The 26,238-nt window shown below is 38.2% G+C and overlaps 1 protein-coding gene across 2 annotated transcripts in view; it reads right to left on the bottom strand.

The window, feature by feature from the left end:
• The window catches only part of SNX2 (sorting nexin 2), a 31,136-nt gene extending 7,996 nt beyond the window's left edge, over positions 1-23,140 (bottom strand). The window contains exons 1-8 of one of the 2 annotated variants that reach the window (XM_027652643.1): positions 22,995-23,140; positions 15,068-15,185; positions 6,910-7,073; positions 5,562-5,628; positions 5,319-5,362; positions 5,091-5,232; positions 1,668-1,746; positions 410-485 (exon numbers count right to left, since the gene is read on the bottom strand). In XM_027652643.1, the coding sequence (XP_027508444.1) occupies positions 410-485; positions 1,668-1,746; positions 5,091-5,232; positions 5,319-5,362; positions 5,562-5,628; positions 6,910-7,073; positions 15,068-15,185; positions 22,995-23,102 (798 nt within the window). In that variant the 5' untranslated portion in view covers positions 23,103-23,140. The remainder of the gene's footprint in view (positions 1-409; positions 486-1,667; positions 1,747-5,090; positions 5,233-5,318; positions 5,363-5,561; positions 5,629-6,909; positions 7,074-15,067; positions 15,186-22,994) is intronic. The other variant, XM_027652644.1, reaches the window with a different exon arrangement.
• Between the last annotated feature and the right edge of the window lie 3,098 nt (positions 23,141-26,238).

Raw genomic sequence — 26,238 nt, 5'->3', positions numbered from 1 at the left:
TCATGTATCTTTAACAATATACTTAGTATTGTGAAAGGTGCCAGATTGATAGTACAGAGGACTGAAGTCCTCTATTCACAAAACACCCAGCCTGGCCAGCAGCATTGCTAGCATTTTCACATTATCCTACCCATACAGCTTACACTGAACTCCTGGGGGCAAGAGAGTTGCTTCCAAGCCAGCTTAATTCTTGATCTTAATTAATAATCAGTAACATCAATTATAGACTTCCACCATGTATGACAAGTTTCACTCAGAACTGGACAGACCAACTCACTTGAAAAGTCACTGTGCAGCAAATAGCTTTTTGTCACTACTGCTTAGCTTTATGAGAGCCAGAGGCACACCATTATTTAAGTAGGTTACTATATCTAGAAATAAATAGGAGAAATTAAAAGAACTGAAATACCTCAGAACTTTCCAAGAACTGTCTTAAATCTGGATCCTGTAGCAAGGTTGGGTGCTTTACTGTTCGTTGTAGATACCTATGATTTTAAAAATTAAAATATCAGATAACAAAACAAATATAATGTGTGTGACTGAAAATAATACAGTGCCACGCACTCCATACCACAGTATAACATACTAAAGGTCAGGCATTGGTTTATAACAGTTTCTTTAAACCAGAAAGTCCTTAACATGGGACCTACCATAACTGTATGTTGCACAGTGGTAAAATATTATACTTCATACTTTCAACAGCTGAATAAAAATCTCCTCCTTTAATAACATCCAATTTACACCAGAAAAAAAAATGTATAGTGCAGCGGACAAGCCTTTTTGTTACAGGTAATTCTGGTATTTAAAGGAAATCTTGGACAAGTGACTTGATTATGATCCAGGTATGAACTACTTATATGCTGGATATACTACAGTCATCAACACATTTAGTTCTAAAGGACTGATGCACACACATAGAAAAGTAAAAATCAATGCAACTCCTTGGAGTGGGTTTTTAGCATTGCTGCTTAGATACAAAGTGTAATTTGTTATCTATCCTCCATTAGGTATTACCACCAGATCCTTATTTTTCTTCCTATAGAAGCTAAGGATTGCAGTGCAACTATTTTACACACTAGATCGCTCAGCTTTTCTTTCCCTGTTCTATACTCAGCATCAAGTAGAAGTTAATGTGGCAGTATACCAGGGACAGGACCTTTCCATGATGAAGACACTTGAACAGTATCAGCTGTATGCCAGCACTGGGTGACAGACACCTTAGGCCAAAACATATCTCTTAGGCCAAAATCCAGCTAGTCACATCAATGTCATCAATATACGTACCCAGGAGGCCATTTGACTTTCAAGTGACCCTTTCACTCATCTCCCTGCCCAACAGTTGGTTTGCTATAGAACAGATAAGCTGCTGTAAGTGCCTTAATTCCTTCAACCACAAACATCTAAATAAGCTGATAAAGATAGTTTTACTTACTGAATCTGTACAATCTTAAGTTGAAACAAGTTATCCATAATCTTTTCTACCAATAAGCCTATGTTTCCTATTATTAATGGGGATTATTCAATTTCTACACAAAAAATTCGACAACTGTATACAGCCTCCAGAATTCATCTAAGTACAGATGGCCCATGTTTCAATTACAGAGCCTACGTAGTACACTACAAGTAATTCTGAGCCTAAATAAATTTTACTTAGATACAGACATTACCTTTCTAGAGCGGCTCTTCTTTTCTCTACAAATTCAGTAGATGAAGAATCTTCTTTGCCTACTTTAACCTTGGTCATGCCTTGAAGAAAATGGCATCATATTGATTTTAATTAACTCATTAACATAAGTGATGTGATTAGAAGATAAAGCTCACCTAAGTTTACATATTTAATTCAAATTACAATGAAAAACACTACATAGGAACAGAAAAAAAAAAATCAACACTTCACGTTACATGGTTTTGTGGAAGCAGCTCTGTGAAATATGTAATTTCACATAACATATTAATTGTGACTAACAGTTGTGGAAAACTAGGTTAATTTGCATTTATGAAGACAATTTAAATGCCAATCAGAGTCTAACTGGTAACTCATGTTCTGAAGAAGAAAACAGTTAACCACATAAAGCAGAATAGAAAAATAAATCTCGGGTTGTAAGCCTATTCATTGGTAAGCTTATGACCAATATTTTCATTCTACTATTTTTCCAAGTTCTAAAACTAGTAATTTTTCAGTCCACTCAGGCAAGCTAACAAGTTCTGAAAATTCTAAACAACTACAAACTGAATGAAGAATGAAATCAGCAGAATAAAATGTATGCAGTTTTACAGTGCTTCCTCTAACCAAGATGAGAATGGCCAAAAAACTACGATGGGGAGCCAGCTATTGATGTGTCATGGTATGGGAAATACACTCAATCTGAGCATCAGAAGAACTCTAAAACTGTCAGACTGAGGTCACTATTTTCATGCTAAAGACCTAAAGAGATTTTAAGCAACCTGAGTCCTATTAAAAACACCATGAAACACTGGACATTCAAATTTTTCTTATTTCCTAAAACACAGTATTTTATGATAGTCCGGACATCTTATTACTAGCTGTAGTGTATTTCTGACCTGTTAGTTTTGTGCTTCTCCAACTAAAAGGTCTACATCTGAGATTCTGAATATGTACTCTTGTGACCTGCCAGGTCAACAGCTCCCAGTATTGTTCCTTGTCCCATCTCCCTTCTGGCTTTACAAGCTTCGCACAGTAACCCACAGAAGGGACAAATAGCATCCTTACAGAAACAAGGAAGAACCCTTAACCTCTCTGTGGAGCCTTAGCTTTTCCTTTCTCTGCAATATAATGAAAATAAATCTGATAGGCATTTTTTTCAAAGGTATACTAAACAGTGTAATGTAACTGTAAATCCACAAATTTATCTGTAAAATCAAGTATGTCTTAAAGTAGAAGGATTAAAGTATTCAAACAAAGTTGAGGTAATTCACATACCTCTCTTTTTTGCATTAGAGTATTACTATACATTAATATTGCACTGCAGAAAGCAAGAAATTCTGTGTTTAATACAAAAAATCCTTCACCTTTGAAGTTTGAACAGAAGTTCATAGGGAAAAAAATGAATATGTAATCAAATGAACAGTATGAGGAACCCTTAATCTGTGATATTGACAGTTCATGCCAGGTTTCTTTCTCCGTTAACATAAGCATATTTAAATGCAAGTGTAAAGGTTGATTCTCAAGCCCAAGCACCCATGTAAATCCTTCACAGAAAAGATCCATGATTTAACAGATTATTTTCTTTAAAAAAGAAAAAAACGTGACTTTCACACATGCGTATGTAAGTAATGAAGCGGTTTGGATGAATGCCCAACTCTAACTCACCACTGACTCATTTTTATCCTTTGTTCCACAGTCACTTGAAAATAGCTAAGATCTAAAATTTCAGCCCCTCCCACTCATCACCAAAATAAAGTTGGAGCTTAAAACTCCATGTGTTATCAACATCGTAACAGAATGAACAGACTACGGACTTTTGTACAATAGGCACTGCATAACACTGAATGTACACCATTATGCATTAGGACTTTAAAAATAAACACGTGTGATGTAAACACTACATATCAACTTTCAGCTGCTTTGTCAGCTCCCTGCTTAAAGATGAGTTATTTTAAAATGCTCTAGAATCAATCCCTTCTTTTCTCCAGAGTTACAGAATCACAGAATTATTAGGTTGGAAGGGACCTCTTGAGATCATCTAGTGCAATCCTGCTGTCAAGGCAGGGTCAGTTAGAGCAAGTTACACAGGAACATGTCCAGGTGTGTTTTGAATGTCTCCAGAGAGGGAAACTCCATGATCTCCCTGGGCAGCCTGTTCCAGTGCTTAGAAATGTATTGACTACATGCTTTTGAACAGAACCAACTTAGACCCATGCAGTGAAGTTCAACTTTAAAGAGAGAGTCTCATGCTCCTTTGAAATGTCCTACAGAATCTGTGAGTTTTCCCAACCTACTTGTAGCTTAAAAAAGTCTCTATACAAGGATTTGAAGCAGCAGCCAGTACTTGCTTACACTGCAGTAAGTCGAACCTTTTTACAGACTTCCAGGCGTATCAATTTTAATGCTGGTTTTGTTCAAGTAGTACCTGAAATCCAGTCTAAGCTTTGTCTTACAGGTGATTCTGACTGTGATGCAAGCTCTACATTTCCATGTAAATGAATGCTGTCATAAATGCCTTAAATGTTGTCCAAAGGATGTGACCAAAAACCTCACTCCATCTTTAAAAGACCTGTTTGCATTTGAAGTTAAACTTATTTTTGTTATATGAAAAACTGGTTATTAAGGAATCACATATTTCTTTCAAGAACTACCAAAAATTCAGGTAACATTTTCAGTCTCACAGACTTCAAAATGCAGTCCACAGAAGTGTCCATAAAATCTTTTCCCACAGAAGTAAAATCCTTAATTTCCCAAGCCTTCTGCTGTCTACATCTACTCAGTCTGCCTACTGCTGCTTATGTGAAAAGCTGCTGCTCTGGTTAGCTTTAAAGACTAAATTACTGAAAAAGAACTCTTGCTATTCTCTACATATCAAACAACATTCTAGAGTCAAATCACCTATTTATGAGTAACGCAAAATATTTCAACAGGTTTTACTTTTTTAAATGCTTAGTTATTTTGGAAGAACTTCTACTATTTATAGATCATAAAACTGAAGTCGTTTTAATGCATTAATTAATGAGAGGTTTTGCATTCACCATGATAAAAAGAAACAGACAGTATTAGAAGGTGGAATATGTATGAGCTCTGTATGCTGCAGGCAATTGATAACAGCTCAGGCTAAAAATAAATTTTTTAACATCTTTGTTTCGATAGACTAATCAGCTTTTGAAGGGCAACAGCAAAGAAAGAATCATAGATAAGAAATTCAAGGCCATGTAGTAAGACATATGTCCTTCTTATTATCAACACTGGTCTGAGTTAGGAAGAGGCCATTACATATCTTTCCAATTTAACCTGAACTGTTTAAAAATACAGAGCATGAAGAACATTTGGACCACCTGAGCATCACTAAGCAGTATTTGTCCAGTAAAGTAATTTCTATTACAATACTTAAGTGTCACCTTACAGGAACTGCACTTACCTACAATACTTTTTTCTGGAGCTGGAGGCACAATATAACCAATATGCATGTACTTCGTTGCTAATTTGCTGTGCAAGCCAAGAAAATCACTGAATCTTCTTTTAACAGAGAACTCATTTTTGTGGAACATTGATAGTGATGTCTTAAAAAAAAAAAAATTGTTATGAATTACTGATCCATTTTAGCTATGACACAAAGTTATCTACAAGTATTTGTTGCACTAGTTACCTTTGTTGTTACTCTGTATGCCATATAAGCATTCATGCCATCTCCTGTAAGAAAATGAAGATACTTATGCCAGGGCAAGGTATGGTTATCCTGCCATACACTTTTTATTCCGAAATATACATTAAATAGTTTTCCATTTAGATAGCAAAAACTGTCAAAAGACAAGTGAAGAAGTCATGCTGAAATTTAAGAATAGTCTTCAGAGAATAAGACAGTCTGAAATGCTAGGCTCAAGGAACTTACCAACTTTCTCTGGGTCTGATACATTGATTTCTATATCAAACAAATCTCCATTTGCTTCCTCTTCAATCTAGGAAAAAGATTTGCCACATTTAGAAAGGTAACACGCACTCATCTTATATACATGGTTACAAGGATAACAGTATAGAGGAAGGAGGAGAAAAAGTTGGTATGTTTGTATAATTAAAAAACACTGCCAGTGTCCAACGTTACTATAATTTCTAACACTGACTGTGACTGCAACTAAGTTCATGTGGTGAACTTGGCAGTGCCAGGTTTACAGTTGGACTCAGTGATTTTAAAGGTCTTTTCCAACCTAACTGGTTCTACAATTTTAGTTTTAAGGCCTTGTAAAAAAGCTCTTAGTATGGCAGACTCAGAATTTGCTGGTCTAAAAAATTTTAGTAAATATTTAACTTAGGGGTACGTTCATTGTATGACCTACAATGATGCTGTGGTTCACAACCACTCTCATTCCCAGTATTTCTATGTGCCTCTAATCTAAGGACAGGCATTCCTTTTCATTAATGGTATCTGCAGCAGAAGAGCTTCAGAAGGGAAATGCAACAGATCAAGAATTTTCTGATACTTGTCTAAGTTCTAATCTCCCAGAATTTCATAATCTTTCATGTAATACATACATTTGATAAAAATGAGAGATCTTAAGAAAAACCATGGCAGAAGGGACAGTTACTAGGGCTGAAGGGGATAAAATCAGAAACAAATGCCATTCTGTGATATCCGGGGAAGCAGCCATCATCGAGTCACAGGTAGGTCTTGTTAGCAAACTCATTTAGCAAAGCCACTGTCCAGTAAGAGAACTCTCCAGAACGAATGGCATTCAGCAGCTCCAAGGCTTTGACTGGAACATCAAATGCACACAGCAACATTTAAACTACCATTATCCTCAGCTGTATGTTACTATGCAGGATAACACTAAAAACTGCTTCTTCCATTTCCCCACTAAAAACAGCTTCGGAAATCCAAGTTGAAGCCTGTAACAGGCTAGTAGGAGTTATTTTAAGTTATTAACATTTCTCACGTATCAAGCTCATAGCTTACTCCTACAAATACTTTTAAAATACCTGTTCTGAAGGAAGAGAATTTCTTACTCCTCACACTAGAGATCTCCAATATAATCACCTAAGTAGTGAATTCTTATGGTATTTTCATGAGTCAAATTCACAATAAACTTCATATGCAAAATAAACAGAATACGTTTTCTCTTACATTCTTATCCTTAGCAACGAATGCTGCTATGAGGCAACATTGAGGAACTGGCATTTCGATAGAAGGAAAAGCTTAAAATGCCATGTAAGACATTTCCGTAATTTAGAAGTTTACTGCATACCTCTTCTCTGGATCTATCAAAAATCACTGGGGCTGTTATGCTTTTTGATTCCATTCTGGGAGCTACTAATGTAGTAGGTGTTACAGGAGTGATTGCAGGAGTAGGTTCTGGTGAAAGTATTGGATCCCTCTCCGGACTGTCCAATGAAACTTCTTCTGTTGCTTCTAGATAAACATTTTGAGTAGATAAATATTTTGAGTTAGCAATGAAGTTCTTGTGAAACAGAGATGGATAAGCATCAAAAAACAAAAAACACACACACTAAATGATGATAGAAGTTGATCTGTAAATAGCATTCATTTGTGCAGGATAATTTCTTTCAATACACAGCAGAGGAGACATTTGAGCTGGTAGTGCAGAATGGGTTAAAGTAAGATTAATACTGCTTTTTTTGGTTGGTTGGGCTTTTTTTTTGTATACTGATTGGTAACAAGTCTTTTAAAGCAGTCACAAGTCACAATTAATTTATTTCTGCATGAGATATTCTAAAAACTAAATAATTTTTTTTTTACCACAGATCTTTTTCATCACTGTTTTGCTGAACAACAGCTGATTTAGTCATACAGGCTGATAATGGAGCAGACCATGAATGAAGTATTGAATGAAGTACTGAATGAAGTTACACAACCATATGACACCCCCAGCACTGACAAACCTTACCACAATCTGTAAAATAGCAATATTAGCAGGTGAGACATTCTAACTAGTAGACTATCTTCAGTCTCTAGTCTCTCTGGGGCTTAAAACAGTTCACTAAAAACTGAGTACTTTCTTCACACTATGGACAGTTCACCCATCTTTAAAGAGGATGTAAACCTTGGCTTTTTGTTTGCACTTTCCTGCACTAACTAGTTTTGACCACTGGCAAACCACACACTTCCTGGGTGTAAAGACATTTCTGTTCTAATTCAAATAAATTAACAATGCTGTGGTTCTTACTGCATGAGCATTTTCAAGAATTCTAGTTCCTTAAAAGATAACATGGACCACAGGACAGTCATTTGATACCAAGACTGACTTTCCAGTTGATCTCAAATCTTTTTACAAACTAGACTTCCTATGGCAAGTACTTACCAAGTACTTGCCAAGGCATTACAACAGATCCACTTTAAAGTACACCAGGTTACAAAAAAGGTTTATTCTGCAGTTTGGAAAAGACCTAAGCTTGCAACTTCTGCTTACAGAACCCACTGAATTTTCAAAAGAAAATATGCTATCTTTCTTCCCAACTTTTTAAGGCCTTGTGAATAAAATGAATATAACTAGTCCTTATTCAACAGTTAAAAGGAGTTTTAAAGATCAGATCTACTTTAAAATTTGTGGGATAGTTCTATTGCATGTAAAAAAGCCCCATTTTTGTATTACATAGGATTGTTTCCTTCTCCAAAAGTGCCTGTAATCTATTATCAATATAAAAATAGAAGTGGAAATAGCATCCAATGAGACATATAATTAATTACTGAAAAAGAAATATTACGATCTCTCATAATCCATATATCAAAACCACTCAACTTTATCCCTGCTATCACTTAGAGATAGTTAGTCAATTGTGTTTCCCACTCTACTGTAACACTAGTTTTGCTAATCTTTGATAATTTTCATAAATCAACAAAATCACACTTCTGTTTCAGGGATGATGACAACTGTGCCTAAATGACTGTGTTTGATACCAAAGACCAAAATAAATTGAAGAAAAACCTTCAAGGTTAATATGCCTTAATCTGGTTTGAAGCAGATACTCATTCTGGCCTGAGGCTGCCAAAGCTTCCTATCATCATTTTGTTTTGGAGTATATCACAGAATTGCTGAGTTTGGAAAGGACTTCCAAGATTATCTAATCTAACTCCTCTACTTGAGCAGAATCAGCTATAGCAGGGTGGACTGGAACATGTGCAGGTGGGCTTTGATCATCTACAAGGATAGAGAATCTACCTCCTCAAAAAAACCCCTAGAGTTTGTTTTTCTTGCGTATTAGCCATATTTCAGAGTGTAGCTGTTGTCTTCTGTCCTGTTAGTGGGCACCACTGAATCTGGCTTCCTCCTCCATTTCCTACCATCAGGTATTTATATACATTGCAGGATTCCCCCCATTCCAGGTGGAAACAGCTCTCTCTCTCTCAAACTCGACTCTTATGCCATACATTTCACAGCCTCAATCATCTTCATGGTCCTGCACTAGAGTCACTCCTGTCTGTCCAGGTCTCCCTTGCATTTGGGTAGCTCAAACCTGCATTCAGCACTCCAGGTGTGGCCTCAGTAAGGCTGAGCCAAGGGGAATGATCACTTCCCTGAACCTGCTGGCAATGCTTTTCCTAATTTCCAATTATAGATTTTCATAGCATTTTCAAACTAAACTTAAAAGCAAGCACCTTTTTATATTTTCCATTTTTAATATGAACAAAGAATATCTAAAGCCTTTCTTTGAAAATATTTATTTTCCTAGTATTGCTTTATTCTTACTGCTAAATATTGAGGACCTTAAGCATCTGCTGATGCTTCCTTTCCTCAAATGCCATAGGAAGGACATTGCATCTTAAATAAATAAAGAATTTTAATTCAAAACCTAAGAGCAGGTGGGAAGTCATGATGAAGCTGTGGCAAAAAAAGCTTTTAGAGTGGTACAACATTTCAACATCACAAAGAGGCAGTTCTCTTCTTTGTGGCTAACAGCATTCAACATATTGTTATACAAATGACTATTTCACAGAAACATTTATCAGAAAAATATATACATACATATGTAATACAGTATCTTATATACATGATATAATGTAAAATATAAAATATTTATAAAATAGAGCAATTACACTTCAATTCTCCCTTTTTTTTTTTATCACCAGCTATATTCCAGCACATGTGTGGGAAACAAACCATTAATCACCATTATATACTTCTCTCTACTTCAAATTTTAGACAGGTTTATAAAACAAGTCATTAAACAATTCAAAGCACACAGATTTCTTGCTTACACTACCTGAGAACACAATCCTGTTACTGTAAAGTATGACTTCATGAAAAACTGTGAATTTAATGTAACAAAGCAGCACTGCTATCAGATGAAACAGCAGCACTCCTTTCCAAGAGCTCTTCTTCAGACTTGTATCCACACACTCATAAAGCAATCCAGGCTGTGCATCAAAAGAACTCCAACTAGGAGTTCTCCCTGTTTCTGTTCAGCAAATAGCTGAAGCTACTGCTAAGCTGGTACATTACTTACACAAAAGAGAAAGTGGCAAGAGCCAGCAGTTGGACAGGCAAGGAGGTTTCCTTTCAGCAGGACCAACAACATTAGAGTTTGTCCATACCAGTCTTTCTAAGGCTATGGGACCTCAGGTTGGTTGAGTAGGAGCACATTTTTATAGCTGCTGCCTACTAACCTTTTTTTTCTGTTTTATTGGAGGAACTGACCCAGAGAAAATAGTATCTGTTTCTTTGATGGCAGTAAATCAGTTATTTTAGGAAGAAAGGAGAACTTATGCTATCCTCCCTCTTGCTACCTCTCAGCTCCAAGTCTGTGTGCCTCCCAGACATTATGTAAAACTAGAAGCATGGAATGGAAAAGTCATGGAAGGGTATGATGGGACAGAGCAGGACAGGGAGAAAGTTGTTGCCTGAAACAGAAGTATTAGACAGTTCTGAAAGGGAAAAGAAGTACTAGTTTTAAATAACAACAACAGGTTCTTACTTCTATCTATTTTTACCCCCTCAGAAAAGCAGCCTTTTGAGTAGTACATAAGCTGAACATCTATTTCCCAAGAAATAGGTTTGTTCTGATGAACTCTGACATTTATGCTTCTTGCATACATTCCTTCACTTTGAGAAACCAGATGATGTGGTCTAGATTAAAAGGTTTTGTTGACAATTCATGTGCTTGTTTTGCAGGTTTGGTTTTCTTTCATGGAAATATTAATTTGTCAGGTTTCAGAGTAGAAACTATGGCACTTGTAGAAAAACTTACTTGATCTGTTCATTTTAGACCTTCCCCTGAAAACCTAAAATGAGGTTGTGGTTTTGTGGTGTGGTTTTGAGCGGGGTTTTGGGGGTTATCTGTGTGCAGTTTTTGTTTGGTTTACTTTTTAAATATTTAGTTTCAGTACTAGCATGGAAGATGAAATCTTGATGCCTTCTTTTCAGTGTACTTCTTAAAAGCATATGTTCTTGCTTAAAGAGAGGCAAGCAACTGCTCTGCCCAACTTTTGGAAGAAAAACATTGAGATCCAACAGTTTTATCAGCTATGGGAGCTACCAGCACATATTAAGTACTCCCACCAAGCTAACGCTGTAAGACTGATACACATAAATACATACTTTATAATCCATAAACAGTCTTTGTTATGGATCACTGTTAAGTTGCTTAGCGCCAAAAGCACATGAAAACATCTCATTCCGCTGCAGAAGACAAGTATGTATGTTTACTTAACATTCTACACCCAACTACATCAAGTTTCTATCAATGTTCGAGCATGGGGCTCAATCTCAGCATTCGACAGCTCTCATTTCTTTATTTTTCACCACCAGTATTTGTCAAACATCATCTCAGAAAGTGCAAGTTTGCAATTCCTCACTAGCAGCTCATTTCAGCCCCAAGTTATTTTTACTAGTCACAGTTCTAACATTCTGACATGGCTTGAATGTTTAAATTGGCTTATCATCTTTAAAAGCTTGCTCATGTGAACACAAATTTGGAAGAAAACATAAGCAGAAACGATTGTCTAGAACAGCTGACAAGCTACTAAAAAAAGGCTTCTGCAAGTGTATTGGACACCAAGTATCCAAGTATAATTCAGATACGAAACCAAACAGAACTGACTGTTAAGAACTACTACACCTAAGTCATATCCCACAACCCTTATTGTTATACTAGGAGTACTATGCACGACCTTAATGAGAACAGAGTTTTAACAGAACAGACAGATATTAATAAGACCACCTTCTGACTTCAAAACTGTAGGTTCACATGCTTTTGTGCATGTTTCTTGCAGAAGAAAGCTAGAACAGAACAACTAGCAGCAAAGCATTTGCACCAAACTCTTCGTATCAGACAAATCACACGACAGCCTGACAGACACCATCAGCTACAAGCTTTTCTGCTCAGATGGGCTTAAAGTACATGCCTTGTCTGGTCCACAGAATCATCGTCTCCTTTTCTGTCTCAACTACGAGGAAAAAAGCCTAAGACAAACTTATCACAACCCAAAGGGGAAACAAAAGAACAACAAAAAAACCAATAAAAACAATCATCACCCCAGACCCCACCACACTGACTTTTCCCCAGGACAGAGTAGCCAGATACTTGCATAACTTGATCCATTCCCAAACACCTTTCAGAGTTGAAAAAGCAAACTAACAAAGATAGTAACCTTTTACCAGAATAGGGGAGAGGCAAAATTATAATCTTCCACTTTTCCACAGAAGGTAACAGAGCACTGACATAACTTCACAGATCTGTGCACCATCTAGGAGCACTAGAGGCAGAAGGCACAGACAGCTATGCCCTGTCCATGGCATATTTGTGCAGTTATACACTGAACTTTGGGTCGACATTGTGTAATAGCAACTTACAGACAGCCAAGTTTTAAGACACGTCCCAAAATCCCTCAACATACACCTAATACTACCTCATCTGGAGCACTGACCATTATGTCCTCTGCATATAAGAGCTCTACAAGGTAAGAAAGAGTAAGTCTTTTTTTTCTAAATAATCAACTGACTTTCATTCTAAGAGTGAAAGTGCTTAAGTGGGTCTAGCAAGACAGTTTGCTTTGTTACAGAACCAAGAACCACAGTGCAGCAGCAAACTTTACTGGTCTCTGATGACAGCTGGAAAACTCATTTCTTCCACCTTTGAAACCTAGCTTTAATAGTTCACTCATGAGTCGCTAGAGACAAAGTAATGAGTATCTAAACCATTTTGTTGCACACTCTATCCTGTAGCTGCAACAAAAATGTAACAGCAAAGGGGATTTAAACATAATCAAAAACCCAAAAATATCCCAGATTCTGTACTGAATTAAAACAGTACAGAAAATTTGTTCTGCTTCTTCTCCTTTTCCATTAGGTTGCATTAATAGGTGGAATAATGAAAAATATTTTTAAAGTCTACAACAGCTGGAGAGGCATACTATCGCATCTCTTTATAAGTAAATCTAAAAACTAGAATTATTTCTGACCCCTAAGCGTGACTGTCCCTCCTTTTAGGAGCAACAAAGGATTTTCTTTACCTGGATTTTATAGTGTCTAGGAATTCAATATGAAGGAACAACAGAAGTTACAAAGCTGTGGAGTTTCATTTTCTTCCTTCCAGTTAAATGTTCCTATAAGCTGTGCCAAGATAGGTTTCTCTGGAATTTCAACATGTCAAACAAAAAAAACAGTCACACTCACTTTTAAAGTAAGTCCCGCTTTCACAGAAAGCCAGACTTAAACAATACGAGATACCTATTTTCTTGCTTCCACCATGATTGCATTTCTCACATTTTTTCTATATTGTCTAGCAAAACAGTCCTAAGAAAGAAAAAACAGTTACACTCGTGAGTGCCCAGCACCAGAACATAAATTAGACATAGTTCTTCTGAATGTCATTTCAGAATGACAGTGATACAAAGATAGAAGTTCATCACCTGGGCTCAACTGCACTACACAAACTTCCTGCTTAGAATAGGAAACTGTGAAAAATGTCATATTCTGTCTCAGGCTCCATAAATCACACTTGTTTTTTCCTCTTTGAGAGTCTCAGCTGTGTTAGATGTGCTGTATGTTAGATGCCTTCAGTTCAGTGCTGCAAGCATTTTAGAGAATGTCCTACATAGCAAGCTCAAAGTCATTAAATCAGTTTTCCTGTGTGTTTTTCTCACAGCATTCATTTCAGTTGAAACAATCTGGCTGCAAACATTTGTTCCTTCTGTCTGGCTCCCCTCAGTATTTACTACAGTCACCTTTTTTTCTTAATATTATCCAAAGGAGAACTGGCTTTCCTAAAATATACGTTCCAGATGGCTCTATGGTTATAAAAAGCTGGTTTTATATACTGAAGCTAAAGAACCAAATTACTAACTAGTACTAGAAAGCTTCATTGCTAAAGAATGGATGGTTTTTATAAGTCACAAGATAAGGCAAAATAAATACAAAAAAAAATAACATTATCCCTCTATTCCCTTATTCCTTTTTTCTTTTAAAACACTTTCAGAGAGTAAGTAAACTAGTGAATACATTCTAATAGTGTCATGAGCAAACATAATTTCAAATATATGGAAATACAAATTTAGGAAGTTTAGAACAGAGGTAATGAGCATGTATATACAAGTATTTATACAAAATAGCCCAGAACTAAAGGCTATGAAGTTTCTTTTCAAATGACGACATCAAGTAATCAATGAAGATGAGGACTATATTCAAAGCAGACTGTCAGCTGACTCACTCAATATGTAGTCATACGGGATATACTAGTAATGAGATGCAACATTCAGAACCATCTTTTGACACACATGGTAGTTTCCAAATATTACACCTCCTTTCTTGAATAGTTAATGCTCCTACATCTGTAACTGACAGCAACAATAACCCATGTTAGGAGAGTCAAAAACCAACACTGAAGCAGCAATTGAGTAATGAAGCCTTAGAAATGTACAGTCTTAACAGATTACTTATCAGAAGTTTCAGTACTATCAACTGTCAGAGAGATAACCACACACTACTGAAATGATAGGACTGGTCCCATGTGCCAGTTTGTTACTTTTTCATTAAAACAAGAGTTTTAAGATGAAGGAAATACCCTCCAGTTTGCATTATTTTTTGTTATCTGTCTTTGTAATTGGAAAAAAGACTGGGACAGATTATGTATAGTTATTAAGTAGAAAACAAGAATGCAACTTAAGTCATGTTTTTTCACACAGGTTTGAACATTTTTAATCACAGAATGGTAAGTACATTATTACTGTCAGCAGAACAGCTAAACACTCCCACGCTACACACTGACAATACACATCCCTGAAAAACTTGCATTTAGTAAACAAACTTAGCTAACGTACCACAAGAAAAAAACTGTACAACACTGTCAAACTACTTACAAGGTTTCAACTCTCCCTCTTAGAAAACCAAATTTCTTTCAGTCCAAGGGCAAAAGAGTTTGTCAGGCACATTACAAGAAAATGGTAATTACCAGCAAAGAGGTCTTCTCTGTCGCCATCCAGCATGATTTCTGCTGGCTTTGGACCATTGGAGTTTGTGCTCAGGTCTTCTGCAGGAAGACTTGCTGGCTCTGGAGATGAAGGACTTGACTTTTATTTAAAAAAAAAAAAAGTAAAATAATTAGCAGATAACCAGTTGTCATGTGTCAGTATATAAGAATTATTGCAACAAACATTTTTTTATTGCAAAGAAACAAGACAAGATGTACAGAAAGGAAACCCTGTCAGCTATTTCCATTTCCCACTCCCAGAACAGGAACAAAGAACAAAAGATATGAGTTAGTCAACAGCTCTCAATTTCTTTGTCCAAGAGAAAAAAAGAGCCACAAGTTTCCTCAGGTTTAATTAACATGAAGCAAAAGCTGCTATCGAAATATCTAGAATAAGTTTATTAGTATCGCCAAATGTAAATTCATCATTAAGTTCTTTCTGGAAAGACTTGGATTTAAATCTGGATTTGTACATAGCCAAAAATTAATAAAGAAATCTCCAAGTGCTTTGTACCAGTTTTTCAGAGACCGAAAAAATGCATTAATGCCATCCAAATAATTAAAGGCTGCCTGGAGTCTTAAGATATTTTGATAGCTTTGCTAATGGATTACTGCCACAGAGGGTCATGTAGTACTGTACATGAAAACAAGGCTTGCCATAGATACAGTACTTTTAATTCATTGAAGACGAGAACTTGCTCTGTTGAAGACACTCAGGAAAATTAAAGCAATATTGAAGCTGGGCCTCCAAACGTATCTCTTGCTTACAAAACAAATACACACCTAACTGAAGTCAGTGTTTCACTTAGAAAATCTTCCTTGAATAAATATCTACTATGTTTACTGCCAGCAGCAGAAAAATCACAAGACTCACTTCTCACAACTTCACCCAGGATAGTTAGCTAGAGAAGTTTCAACAACAGCGTCTTTATTCATGACTGTATGCATTTTAAGGAGCATCTGTAAACTGTACAACTACTTGCTTCCTACTTTTTGCATAAAGTTTTCATAACTTAAGCTCAGAACCAGTATTCAAAAAAGATCATAAATGTTTCACTATATACTTCAAGAAACACCACAGACTAAAAATATTTTAAAAAAGACGGAAAAATATGGAAATGTCACTGAAAAAGTCTGTCCAGATGGTATTTTCACATTCATAAATGCAGCAGAGGCAACAGTTTTAACAAACAGGCCTTCCTTATAACTGGCTCTCCAAAAGCAGTGTATGTCCTGACCCTCACATCTATCCAGACTTCAAACACCTGAAATTCTAGTACAGAAGAAGTAAGCAGAAATAGTAAAAATCCTGTCAGGTAAATTCAGACAGGGTACAGAATAGTTTTTCAAAGGAAAAATAAAGTATGAAATCAAGACTCGATTGACTTGGAAAGGTTTTCCCTGATGAAGACACAAGAAAGCTACAAGCAAACAAAAGAATACCAGAAAATTTATAATCCCTAAACCAGTGTAGTAGTTTAACCCCAGACAGCCACCTAGCCCCACGCAGATGCTCACTCACTCCCACACCAGCAGGATTGGGAAGAGGATCAGAAAGAGAGTCGGAAGGGCAAAAGCCAGAAAACTCATGGGTTGAGATAAAGAAATAAAGAAAACAAAATATTTTAATAAAGAAAACAAAAGCTGTACACAGAGGCAAGGAATTAATTCACTGCTTCCCATGGGCAGGCAGCTATTTAACTTCTCCAGAAGAGGAGGGCCCCATCACGTGTAGCAGTTACTTGGGAAGACAAACACCATCACTCCAAATATACCCCCTTCTTCAGTCTTCCCCCTACTTTATATCCTGAGCATGATGTCATATGGTATGGGATATTTCTTTGGGTCAGTTTGGGTCACCTGTCCCAGCTGGGTGTCCTCCCAGCCTCCCATGCACCCCCATCTTCCTCGCCAGTGTGGCAGTATGGAAAGCAGAAGCAGCCTTGGCTCTGTGCAAGCCCTGCTCAGCAATGACAGAAACATCTCTATCTATTTTTTTAGCACAAATCCGAAACACAACCCCATTATCAGCCACTGTGAAGAAAATGCATGTTACCCAAAGCCAACACAGTCAGATTATAGTTGCAACAATGAACTGCTCCATTCAAGTGACAGAAGAGGTCGTATCTCCCTCCCTTTGCCAAAAGCTGCCCCTCTCTTAGAACCCCACATATAACATGGGGAAACCAATAAACAAACCAAAGTGACAACAAAAGAAGTCGTCTCTCAAATTCTTGGCTGGATTTTGCCCTAGAGTCTGGAAAGAACATCAGAGAAGGAACACTTGGAAATGAACATAGGGAGAAGAGCTTAGAACCCTGCAAGGAACCAATCCACTGGTCACATGAACACTTTTCATCTCATACTAAATGAATGACAAAATGACCCCTCAGGAAATAGAGTGCTCTGGGGTAGTAAAAGGTGTATTTGTCCACTCTGTGAAGACTCCGTGAAGTATCATAAGGAGATACAACTCCTTAAGTTGTATCACAAGACTTGTAATAATTTAGATGAAATGAACTAGGAAATTTAAGAAAACCACAGTGCTTGACATGCTTCAGTGTTTTACAATTGATAATATAGACAGTATGTGTTACATGTAATAGTCAAAGGTTCTAAATTGTATCAGAACTCAGAAGTAGCATATTTCAGAAGAAATGGTGTGTCTCTCCAGGCAGTGCTGTGTAGAGCTGTGAGTTCAAGATCTTGTACTTCACCAAAACAGCAGAGCACAGAAATGTTTGATTTCTCTGTGAGGTTCAAGAACTTTAAAGTATTATCAGCAAAAGCAGTTTTTCACAAAAACATTATAGATACTCCTTCCAAACCTGTTTTGATGCTACTCAACTTTGAACAGCAACCTACTTACATTTTGATAGCTCTGAGGTTTAGCACACAGTGGGCGCCCCACAACACCACAGATGCAGAATGGCACATAACTTTTTGGTTGTCAATTCACTGCCACAAAAAACAGCTCTAATACAGCCAGACACAGGGAACAAAAGCCTTCCACTTGTTGCACATAAGCAGAGGGCTTTCTGCTTTATCACTTCATTGTGCTCCTGTGGAAAAGAGCTCTTGGAGAATACTCACACCTTCAAGCTATTCCCTCAGTCTATCTTCTCAGTTTTATCTGAGGTAGCCATTTTAGTTGCTGATGGTTACCTTTTGATTATACCTGGTTTCTAATCACAAAATGAAATCCTATCAGACAAAAAATTCATCTTGAACACTTAAACCTGATCAACCTATGGCATAATATGAAATACCAAATATTTACAGGCCTAAAGCAACAAGTTAACCAGAGGTCAATACAGAGCTATTCCCACTTCTAAAAAAGAAACAGATTCCTCCTAGGAATGGTTATAAACACATGTATCTTTCTGTTGCTGAACTGGGAAAGATCCTGTCCAGTGGCATCATTAAAGAACACCAATAATTCTGCACTACATCAGGCTTCACAGCTGTAGTTAGTATAGCAGTTACAGACAGTTTTCTCCAAATTTCATATGAGAATACTTGCAAGAGGAGAGGACTCAAATAGACCTTAAGGGCACCTCAGAAAGCTCATGAAGCAAAGCTTATTCATGCAGCTGGTATAATTTGTATACAAGACAAGAAGTCTAGAAGTGACTTTTATAGGAATATTTCCAGTGAAACTGATATTCTGTCTGTGTATTATTTGTTTAATAATAATAATTTTTACATAATAAATTTGCATTTGTTATAAATGTTAAGTTCTGTTTTTAAGAATAGTAGATACTAAAGTTTAATTTTGCAGATAATTTATGGATAAAGTGAATTTTCAGCTGTGTACTGGTTTGGGCTAGCATAGAATTAATTTTTTCATAATGGCTTGCAGAGTTCCATGGTTTGGATCTGCAACTAAAACAGTGTTGACAATGCAGCCTTGATGTTTCAGTTATGGTTGAACTTTGTTTAGGTAGCGTGAAGGTTTTCTCTATTACTCACTGCCCTGTCAACAAGTAGGCTGAGAGTCCACAAGAAACAGTGAGAGGACACAGCTGGGACAGCTGGCCCCAACTGACCAGAGGGATATCCCATACCTTGTAACACTGTGCTCAGCAATAAAAGGTACGAGGAAGAAGGAGGATGCAGAGGATGTTTGGAGTTACAGCATTTGTCTCACTAAGTCACCATTAGATGTGATGAAGTGTCTTCCTGGAGATGGCTGAACACAGGCCTGCCCACAGGAAGGGGTGAATGAATTAATTATATTGTTTGTGTGTACAGCTTTTACATTAAATTCTCTTCATCTCTACCTACCCATCTTCTAACTTTTACCCTTCCAATCTTCTCTCCCATCCTGCTGGCAGGATTCAGCGAGTGTGTGGGGCTCAGTTGCCAGGTTAATAAGGTATCTCCTGGTCTATTAAACTTTCTGTGGCTCTTTGGTATTTTTAAACAGCTGTCATTCTCAGATAAGATAAATTAAGGATGGAGTTAAATATCTTCGGAAACATTTTGGACTTTATACGAAAAAGACAACATGTAAAAACTTATTAAAAATTATTCATGGTCTGAACACCACACCAGCTTGTTTTTAAGAGTTTTGCAACGAAGTTTTACTTTTTTCTCTTCAAAACACACATAGCCCTCAGGAAACTACAAAAACCCAGCAAGACACAGCCCTGAACATATCAGAAACTGGACTCAATAATTCCAAATAATCTGATGATTTTGCACAGCTAGTGGGTCAGAGAGTGCTATTCAGGTTCTTAAAAACCAAAAAACCACCCATGCATGCATCACCATAAAACCCAAAAAAGCATATTAAGTTACTCCAGTTACAGTCTTCTACATATGCAAGCTAAAAGACAGGACCCCAATTTTGCCTTTTTATCTCTATAAAGTACAGTTAAAATGCCTGAATAAAAAGGTTGTCAAAGGAGTTAGTAGTTAGTGTAGAGAAAATCTGCATATCAGACAAGAAATGAAAGATGAGACTAACATAAAAGCTCAAGGCCCAGACACAGACAAACAGTATAGCTGTTTAGAAATTTTAAACTTACTTGATGCCAAGGATTCACAAAATGTCACAAACATGTCCATTTCCTGAAATGTACATGGCTGTGAAATTTCTGAATGACTGGTGAGCTGAAAATTAAGTGAAGCATTCAATAACCAAGATACCAAACAGCCAGGACATCCAGGTATGCAGGACAGTCAGGATCCTTCCTTGTTTTCTTGAAAACAAGCTTCTGGTGAGAGAGTCAGGGACCCATTCCAATTTACAAGGGCAATAACAAGCTTAATTTTCTTTTATTGTTCATTATGTTTGGAGGCAATAACTAAGCATCTTATAGCTCTGACTTATGAAGAAACAAGAACAAGTTCTCACATTTTCTGCTCGCTGAAATTATAGCTCTAAATGTTTGGACATCCTCCCTCCTCTTAATAGTAGAGTCTACCTCAAACTAGTTCAACTACTTGCCTGAATCCTACCTAGCCTCCTTCAGTCAAAATACAGTAGGCTGACAAAAGGTGACAATCATATTATAGTTGTTCAGGTTAACACAGCTCACTGTCTGAAATGGGGTTACAGGAGCTCACAACTCACAGCATGGGCAGAGAGAACAGATTGAACAGCAGGACAGTTTTATTTCCAGCAGAAAGTAAGCAGCCACATAGGAGCAATGTCTACATGCTTCCATTACAGCCTGGATTTAACATCAAGCAATGAGACACACACTTCCAGTAGAATTACACCAATTAATCCTGGATACAAACTCAGCTTTCTACAAAGGTACCGTACAGTATTGAAGGACTTAGTATTTTCCTCTCAGATATTCCAATGGGGTCTTTACTGCTTCCTCAATAATTGACACTGTTAAATTGAATGACTACCATTAATGTCATCTGTGGTTATCTACTGTTTTGCCTCCTATGCAAAAACCAAATATATATTGCAGATCTTTGACATACACCAATAAACAGGCAATAAGATTACACACCCTGCCCTAAAAGACATCCTTGATAGATTACCACATCTACTGCTTACTGATCATTTTCAAGTTCCTCCATGTATTTTTCCATTACAGAAAATCACACTAAAAGCAAATGGACAGCTTCAAAATGAACCAGCTGGGAACCTTTTCAAAGTACCACAGCCTTCATGTAAGCTGGCTTTGGACCTCACTGTCTCTCGCCTCTGCTATCAGCAAACAAATACAGGATCAACTATAAAAAGCGTGATTCTCTTGTTACAACAGAACTCCCACTGCCATTTATGATCAGCTGCTTTATGAATATTTACCAGATTAAAGTAAAACTCAAGATAGAAGTTTAACTAGGCCCACATCATGAGCTAATCATTATTCATTGGACTGTAGTACCCTATAAACTGCATTCCTCAATCCACGTTCAAGCTAGTGAGAAGCCTAAAGTCAATTTTCATGACCTCTTTCTTACAAATTTGCCAGAAAAAAATCACATGGTTAAGGCACTTCCCCAAATGCTGTAGCTGACTAGATGTCAAAAAAAGCTTTACTGACACAGCTTTTTAAAAGCTTCTCTTCAAGCAAAGAGGCTTCCTCTTTCTACTTAAGGACTGTCTTCCAAACCAACTGTGTACACAAGCACAGCAGCAAAGGGGAACTCTCAGCCAAAACAACTGATACAAAGTGTTTCTTTGCCAGTTTTTGTAGTTAGAAGAGTTTTCAGTAACTTTTTAATCATTAGGATGAGGACTTCTCCTTGTTACTGTGATTCAGACACTAAATTTATCTTATCTCCTACAGCTTTAATTCTAGACGACGTGAATGAAGATGTTGTTAATGTTACACTACAGTCTTTCTCAGTGCACACAACAAGACTCCAGCAATACACAATGTCACACAGAGATGCACAGAAGTCTGCTCATGCAACTGCAGGTTCACATCATTTCCTATTCCTTTACAGCATTTTTCCACAGATCTTTTTCTATCAATGCACAGATTATGCATCTATAAAAAGAAAGAAAAAAAGACAGTGGCTTGAGAGAAGGCAAGTGACTTTAAAATCCATTTAAAAGCCTCTTTGTACAGTGGGCTTTTTTTTGTTAAGGACAGGCAACAGCCAGAGTAAAAACAAAGAAACATATACCAATCCCATTACTGTAAAGGTCAGGGACAGAAAACTCTTCAGGAAAAGAGGAACAGAAAAACTTCCTTTTTAAATGGGTAACCGTGCACAGGAAAAACCAAAGTTCTTCCAGAAGATAATGGCAACACACAGAGGCGAGATGTGACCACAACAACTCGCCAGGGAAAGCTCGCACTATAAGGGATGAACACAGAAAGCATTTCTCATTCTCCTTATGCTCCTTTTCCAGCAGGTCCCAGCAGTCGCCGCAGACAAGAACTGCGCCGACTCCCGTGGAACAAACCTCAGAGAGAAATAAGTTTTTGCAAATTTTCGCGAACTGGAAGAGGGTGAAGCCTCGGAAAGAGGCCAAACAAAGAAAATGGGCTGTTATTAATCCCCTCAAAGTCCAAGGTGGGAGGGACCCAGCGAAACTGGAAAGAGGAAAGGTCGGAATGTTTGTTACCCTAGCAGCACAAAAAGGGGCTAAGAGGAGGGAAAGCGGCGGCCCGGGACAGCGGCACTCCGAGACAGGAGTTGTGGGTTTCCTTCGGCGGGAGGAGCCCCGAGGGGATCCCCGCGCCGGGAGGGACGCGTCGAGCGGCCGCTCCCGGGGCACGAGCGGAAGACCTGGTCGGTGGGGGGCTGCGGCGAGGCGGGGGGAACGGGTAGGGGCGAGGGACCAGCGGGCTGACAGGGAGCGGACGAGATGGGACGGGACAGGAGGGGACGGGACGGGAGGGGAGTGGAGGGGACGGGAGGGCCCGGCGGGCGCCGACCCGGCTGCGAGGCTCGGGGCGCGCAGCGGCGGGCTGTCTCTCCTCACCTCCAGGGTGGACACGGTGCTAGTGAAGAGGTCCTCGCCATCCTCCAGCTCTTCGAGGTCAGCGGGCCTCGCCTCCCCCAGCGGCGGCGGCTCCCGCTCCGCCGCCATCTTCCCGTGCTGCCCGGCCCCCGCGTCACGTGACCGCACCACCGGCCCCGACGGCACGTGACCGAGGCGGGGGCGGGACCGGGACGGGCAGCCTCTCCATTCCTTCCCGTTTTCATCCCCGTTCCTCTCCCAACTCCTTTCCCTTCCCCATCACCCTCCCCATCCCTTCCTTTCTCCTCACTCTTCCCCATCTGCTTCCCTATTCCCTTCCCTGTCTCCATCCCCTTCCCCATGCCTACCCCCTTCCCCATCCTCTACCACCTCCCTTTCCCCTTCCCCTTCCCCTTCCCCGTCACTTTCCCCATCCCCATCCCCTTCTCCTTCCCCATCCTCATCCCCTTCCGCTTTCCCATCCCTTCCTCTTTGCCATCCCCTTCTCCATCCCCTCCCCTTTCCCTATCCCCTTCCCAACTTTTTCCCAATCTCCAACCCCTTCCTCTTCTCTTCCCTCTCCCCATCAGGTGTAGGACCTTGCACTTCGCTTTGTAGAACTTCTTGAGTTTCACACAGGCCGCCTCTCAAGCCTGTCCAGGTCTCTCTGGATGTCATCCCTTCCCTGCAGCATGTCGACCGCACCACTCAGCTTGGTGTTGCCAGTGAACTTCCTGAGGGTGCCCTCAATCTCACTGTCCATGTCACCAACAAAGATGTTGAACAGTACCAGCCCCAGTACTGGCTGCTGGGGGACACCAGTTGTCACTGGTCGCCATATTTATTTCCAGAAAGTTGTAAATATGTAAACAGAAATACATGTCATCTTGAAAACGTAGAGTACAATGCATAATTTTGGCTGTATTCCCTAAGCTCATGATGTCATAAATTGTGGAGAGCTCTATCCTGAGAGATGTGGACTACTGAGTCAGGAGAGAATGTCCCTCATACTTGCCAACATCTGAGAACATTTCATGCCTCAGTGCTTTGAGTGAGACCTGGTAAATCTCCCAGTTAGGAGAACTAAATCAATGTTGAAGCTCAGGAACCCCAAGTTTCCAATTGCAAGTAGCAAAGAAGTTATCAAACAGAGGAGGAGATTTAAGAGCAAGAATTTAAATAAATAAATAAATAAATAAAAAGGACAGTATCTCTTCTTAGATGTGTAGAAGTAGATGGAAAAGGAACAGCCAAACTTTCCCATTTTCAAATCAGAAAAAGTTATCTGCTATTTTAGTAAAAGATGTATTTTGAGAATGACACGGCTACAAAATTACCGTTACTAAAAGCTGTAGTAACTTGCTTGTCTTTTACCAGGTTGGATAGCATTTTTAGGTTTCAGGGTAACAGGACATTTTGTAGCATACCAATGTTTCCGTTTTCCATACAAAACAAGATAGCAGTGCTACTTAGCTTGTTTACCATGACTGTGAGGTGAAATATACTCTATCTACATTTTTAATCTATTCTTAAGCTCAGCCTATTGCTTTCAGTATGTCTCTAAATAAGATTTAGATGTCTTTTAAGGTTTAAAAATACAGAGTAAGAAACTGAAAAAAATCTATTCAAAATATACAAGTCTTTTCTATCCAGAATTGCAGTTCTCTGGCACTACATTTTTGTGGATGACACTATCATTATATTCTTACGGCCTTTCCAATTTCTTGTGGTATTCCTGTTCTGCTATGCTGTTCCTAAAAACTTTTCAAATAACTGGCCTGTGCATGCTTCATCTAGATACTAGGATTTAATCACCTCAATAATAATCAAGTGTCCTCTGACATTATACTCTTAGGTATATCACCGTAATTTTATTTTTTGTGATTAAAAAGATTGTAAGATATGTATTTTTTTTTACTATTTCTGGCTAGTGTACTAATCTAGCATAGTACTTAGGCTTTCCACTAGTTTTCCACTAGACTGACTAGTTTTCTGACTTCATCAAAATTCATTCCTATGTCTTTAACATGCATGCACCTAGGCTAAAAATCAGCTCTCTCATACCTTGAAGTACTCATCTTTCCACCAGTTGAACATGCTCCAGAAACAGAATAAATGAAGCGTAAGCAAGATGTCACCTGTGGGTTTGTTTGTGAGTTTTGTGGTGGGTTTTTTTGTTTTGTTGTTTAGGTTATGTCACTCATAAAGAAAGGTACCTAAGGAGTTTAACTTCTCTGATTCAAAGCAACATTGTAATTACAGGTCAGGCTAAAGAGATCTGTGGCCCCAGAAATCTATTACAGATATTTATCTCTTGCAGCAGAAGGGTCAAGGAATAATATATGGACAACTATAGGAGCTGGATTTTTAGCTAATTGAGATTTAAGTTTGAAAAACTGGATTGGTAAATCTGTGTGGGAAAATAATCCAAATTAGAGAAAAGCAATCAAGAAAATAAATTGAAAAACAATTAGTGCTACAGGGAAATTTAGAGTGAACAAAAAAAACCAATCACATATGAAATTGTGACGCGTTACTGAAAAAAACAAAACCCCAGTTTAAAGCCAAACCTCATCCCCGTCAGTACGAGTAACAATATGTATGTCACTCAAAAAATACATAAGAGCTGTAAACTCTACCTCATGCTACTAAGTCAGAATCTAAGACAGAGAATAGGGAACTACCCATGTGTCCCAATGGAAGTTGCAACCATCCCTTCCTTTGCAGCCAATAAATCCACCTCTGTAACACTATCTGAGATGGACATGAATTAAGTCAAGAACCCCAAAGTAGAAGTAGAAATATCAAGGCTAAGTTTACACATGGAACTTCTATATATGTCATGTGCCTGCTTTAGTTACCTGGTTACATGATAACGTTTCTATAGGAGCCCTCTTCCCAAGGAACATTGACTGCACAGTTACACTGGTTTTTTTTATTGTTTCCTAACAGCTCTGTAATTCATTTATAATATGCACTTCCAACCCTACCCTGAAGATAGAAAGATTTGTCTCCTCACAAGCATTTCTCAGAGGTTTGTGACTACCAAATCAAAGTGTTTCACAGGCATTGATGAATTTTATCTTCAGAGGATTTCTGTGGGAATATGATGCCCACAACACAGACGGTGAGCAGAGAAGGAAAAATTAAAACCTTAAGTGTTCACTAATTTGAAAGCCCTAACTGAGGCAGCTGGGATTTGTTTTTTTTTCTAGAATACCTAACATTTCATCAGTTTCTTCTCATAGACAGCATTCCCCAGTAT

The sequence above is a fragment of the Corapipo altera genome, unplaced genomic scaffold (genome assembly GCF_003945725.1).
Source record: "Corapipo altera isolate COAL_440 unplaced genomic scaffold, ASM394572v1 61286, whole genome shotgun sequence".
In the NCBI taxonomy this organism is placed as follows: Eukaryota; Metazoa; Chordata; class Aves; order Passeriformes; family Pipridae; genus Corapipo; species Corapipo altera.
This window is presented reverse-complemented; position numbering and strand designations above follow the sequence as displayed.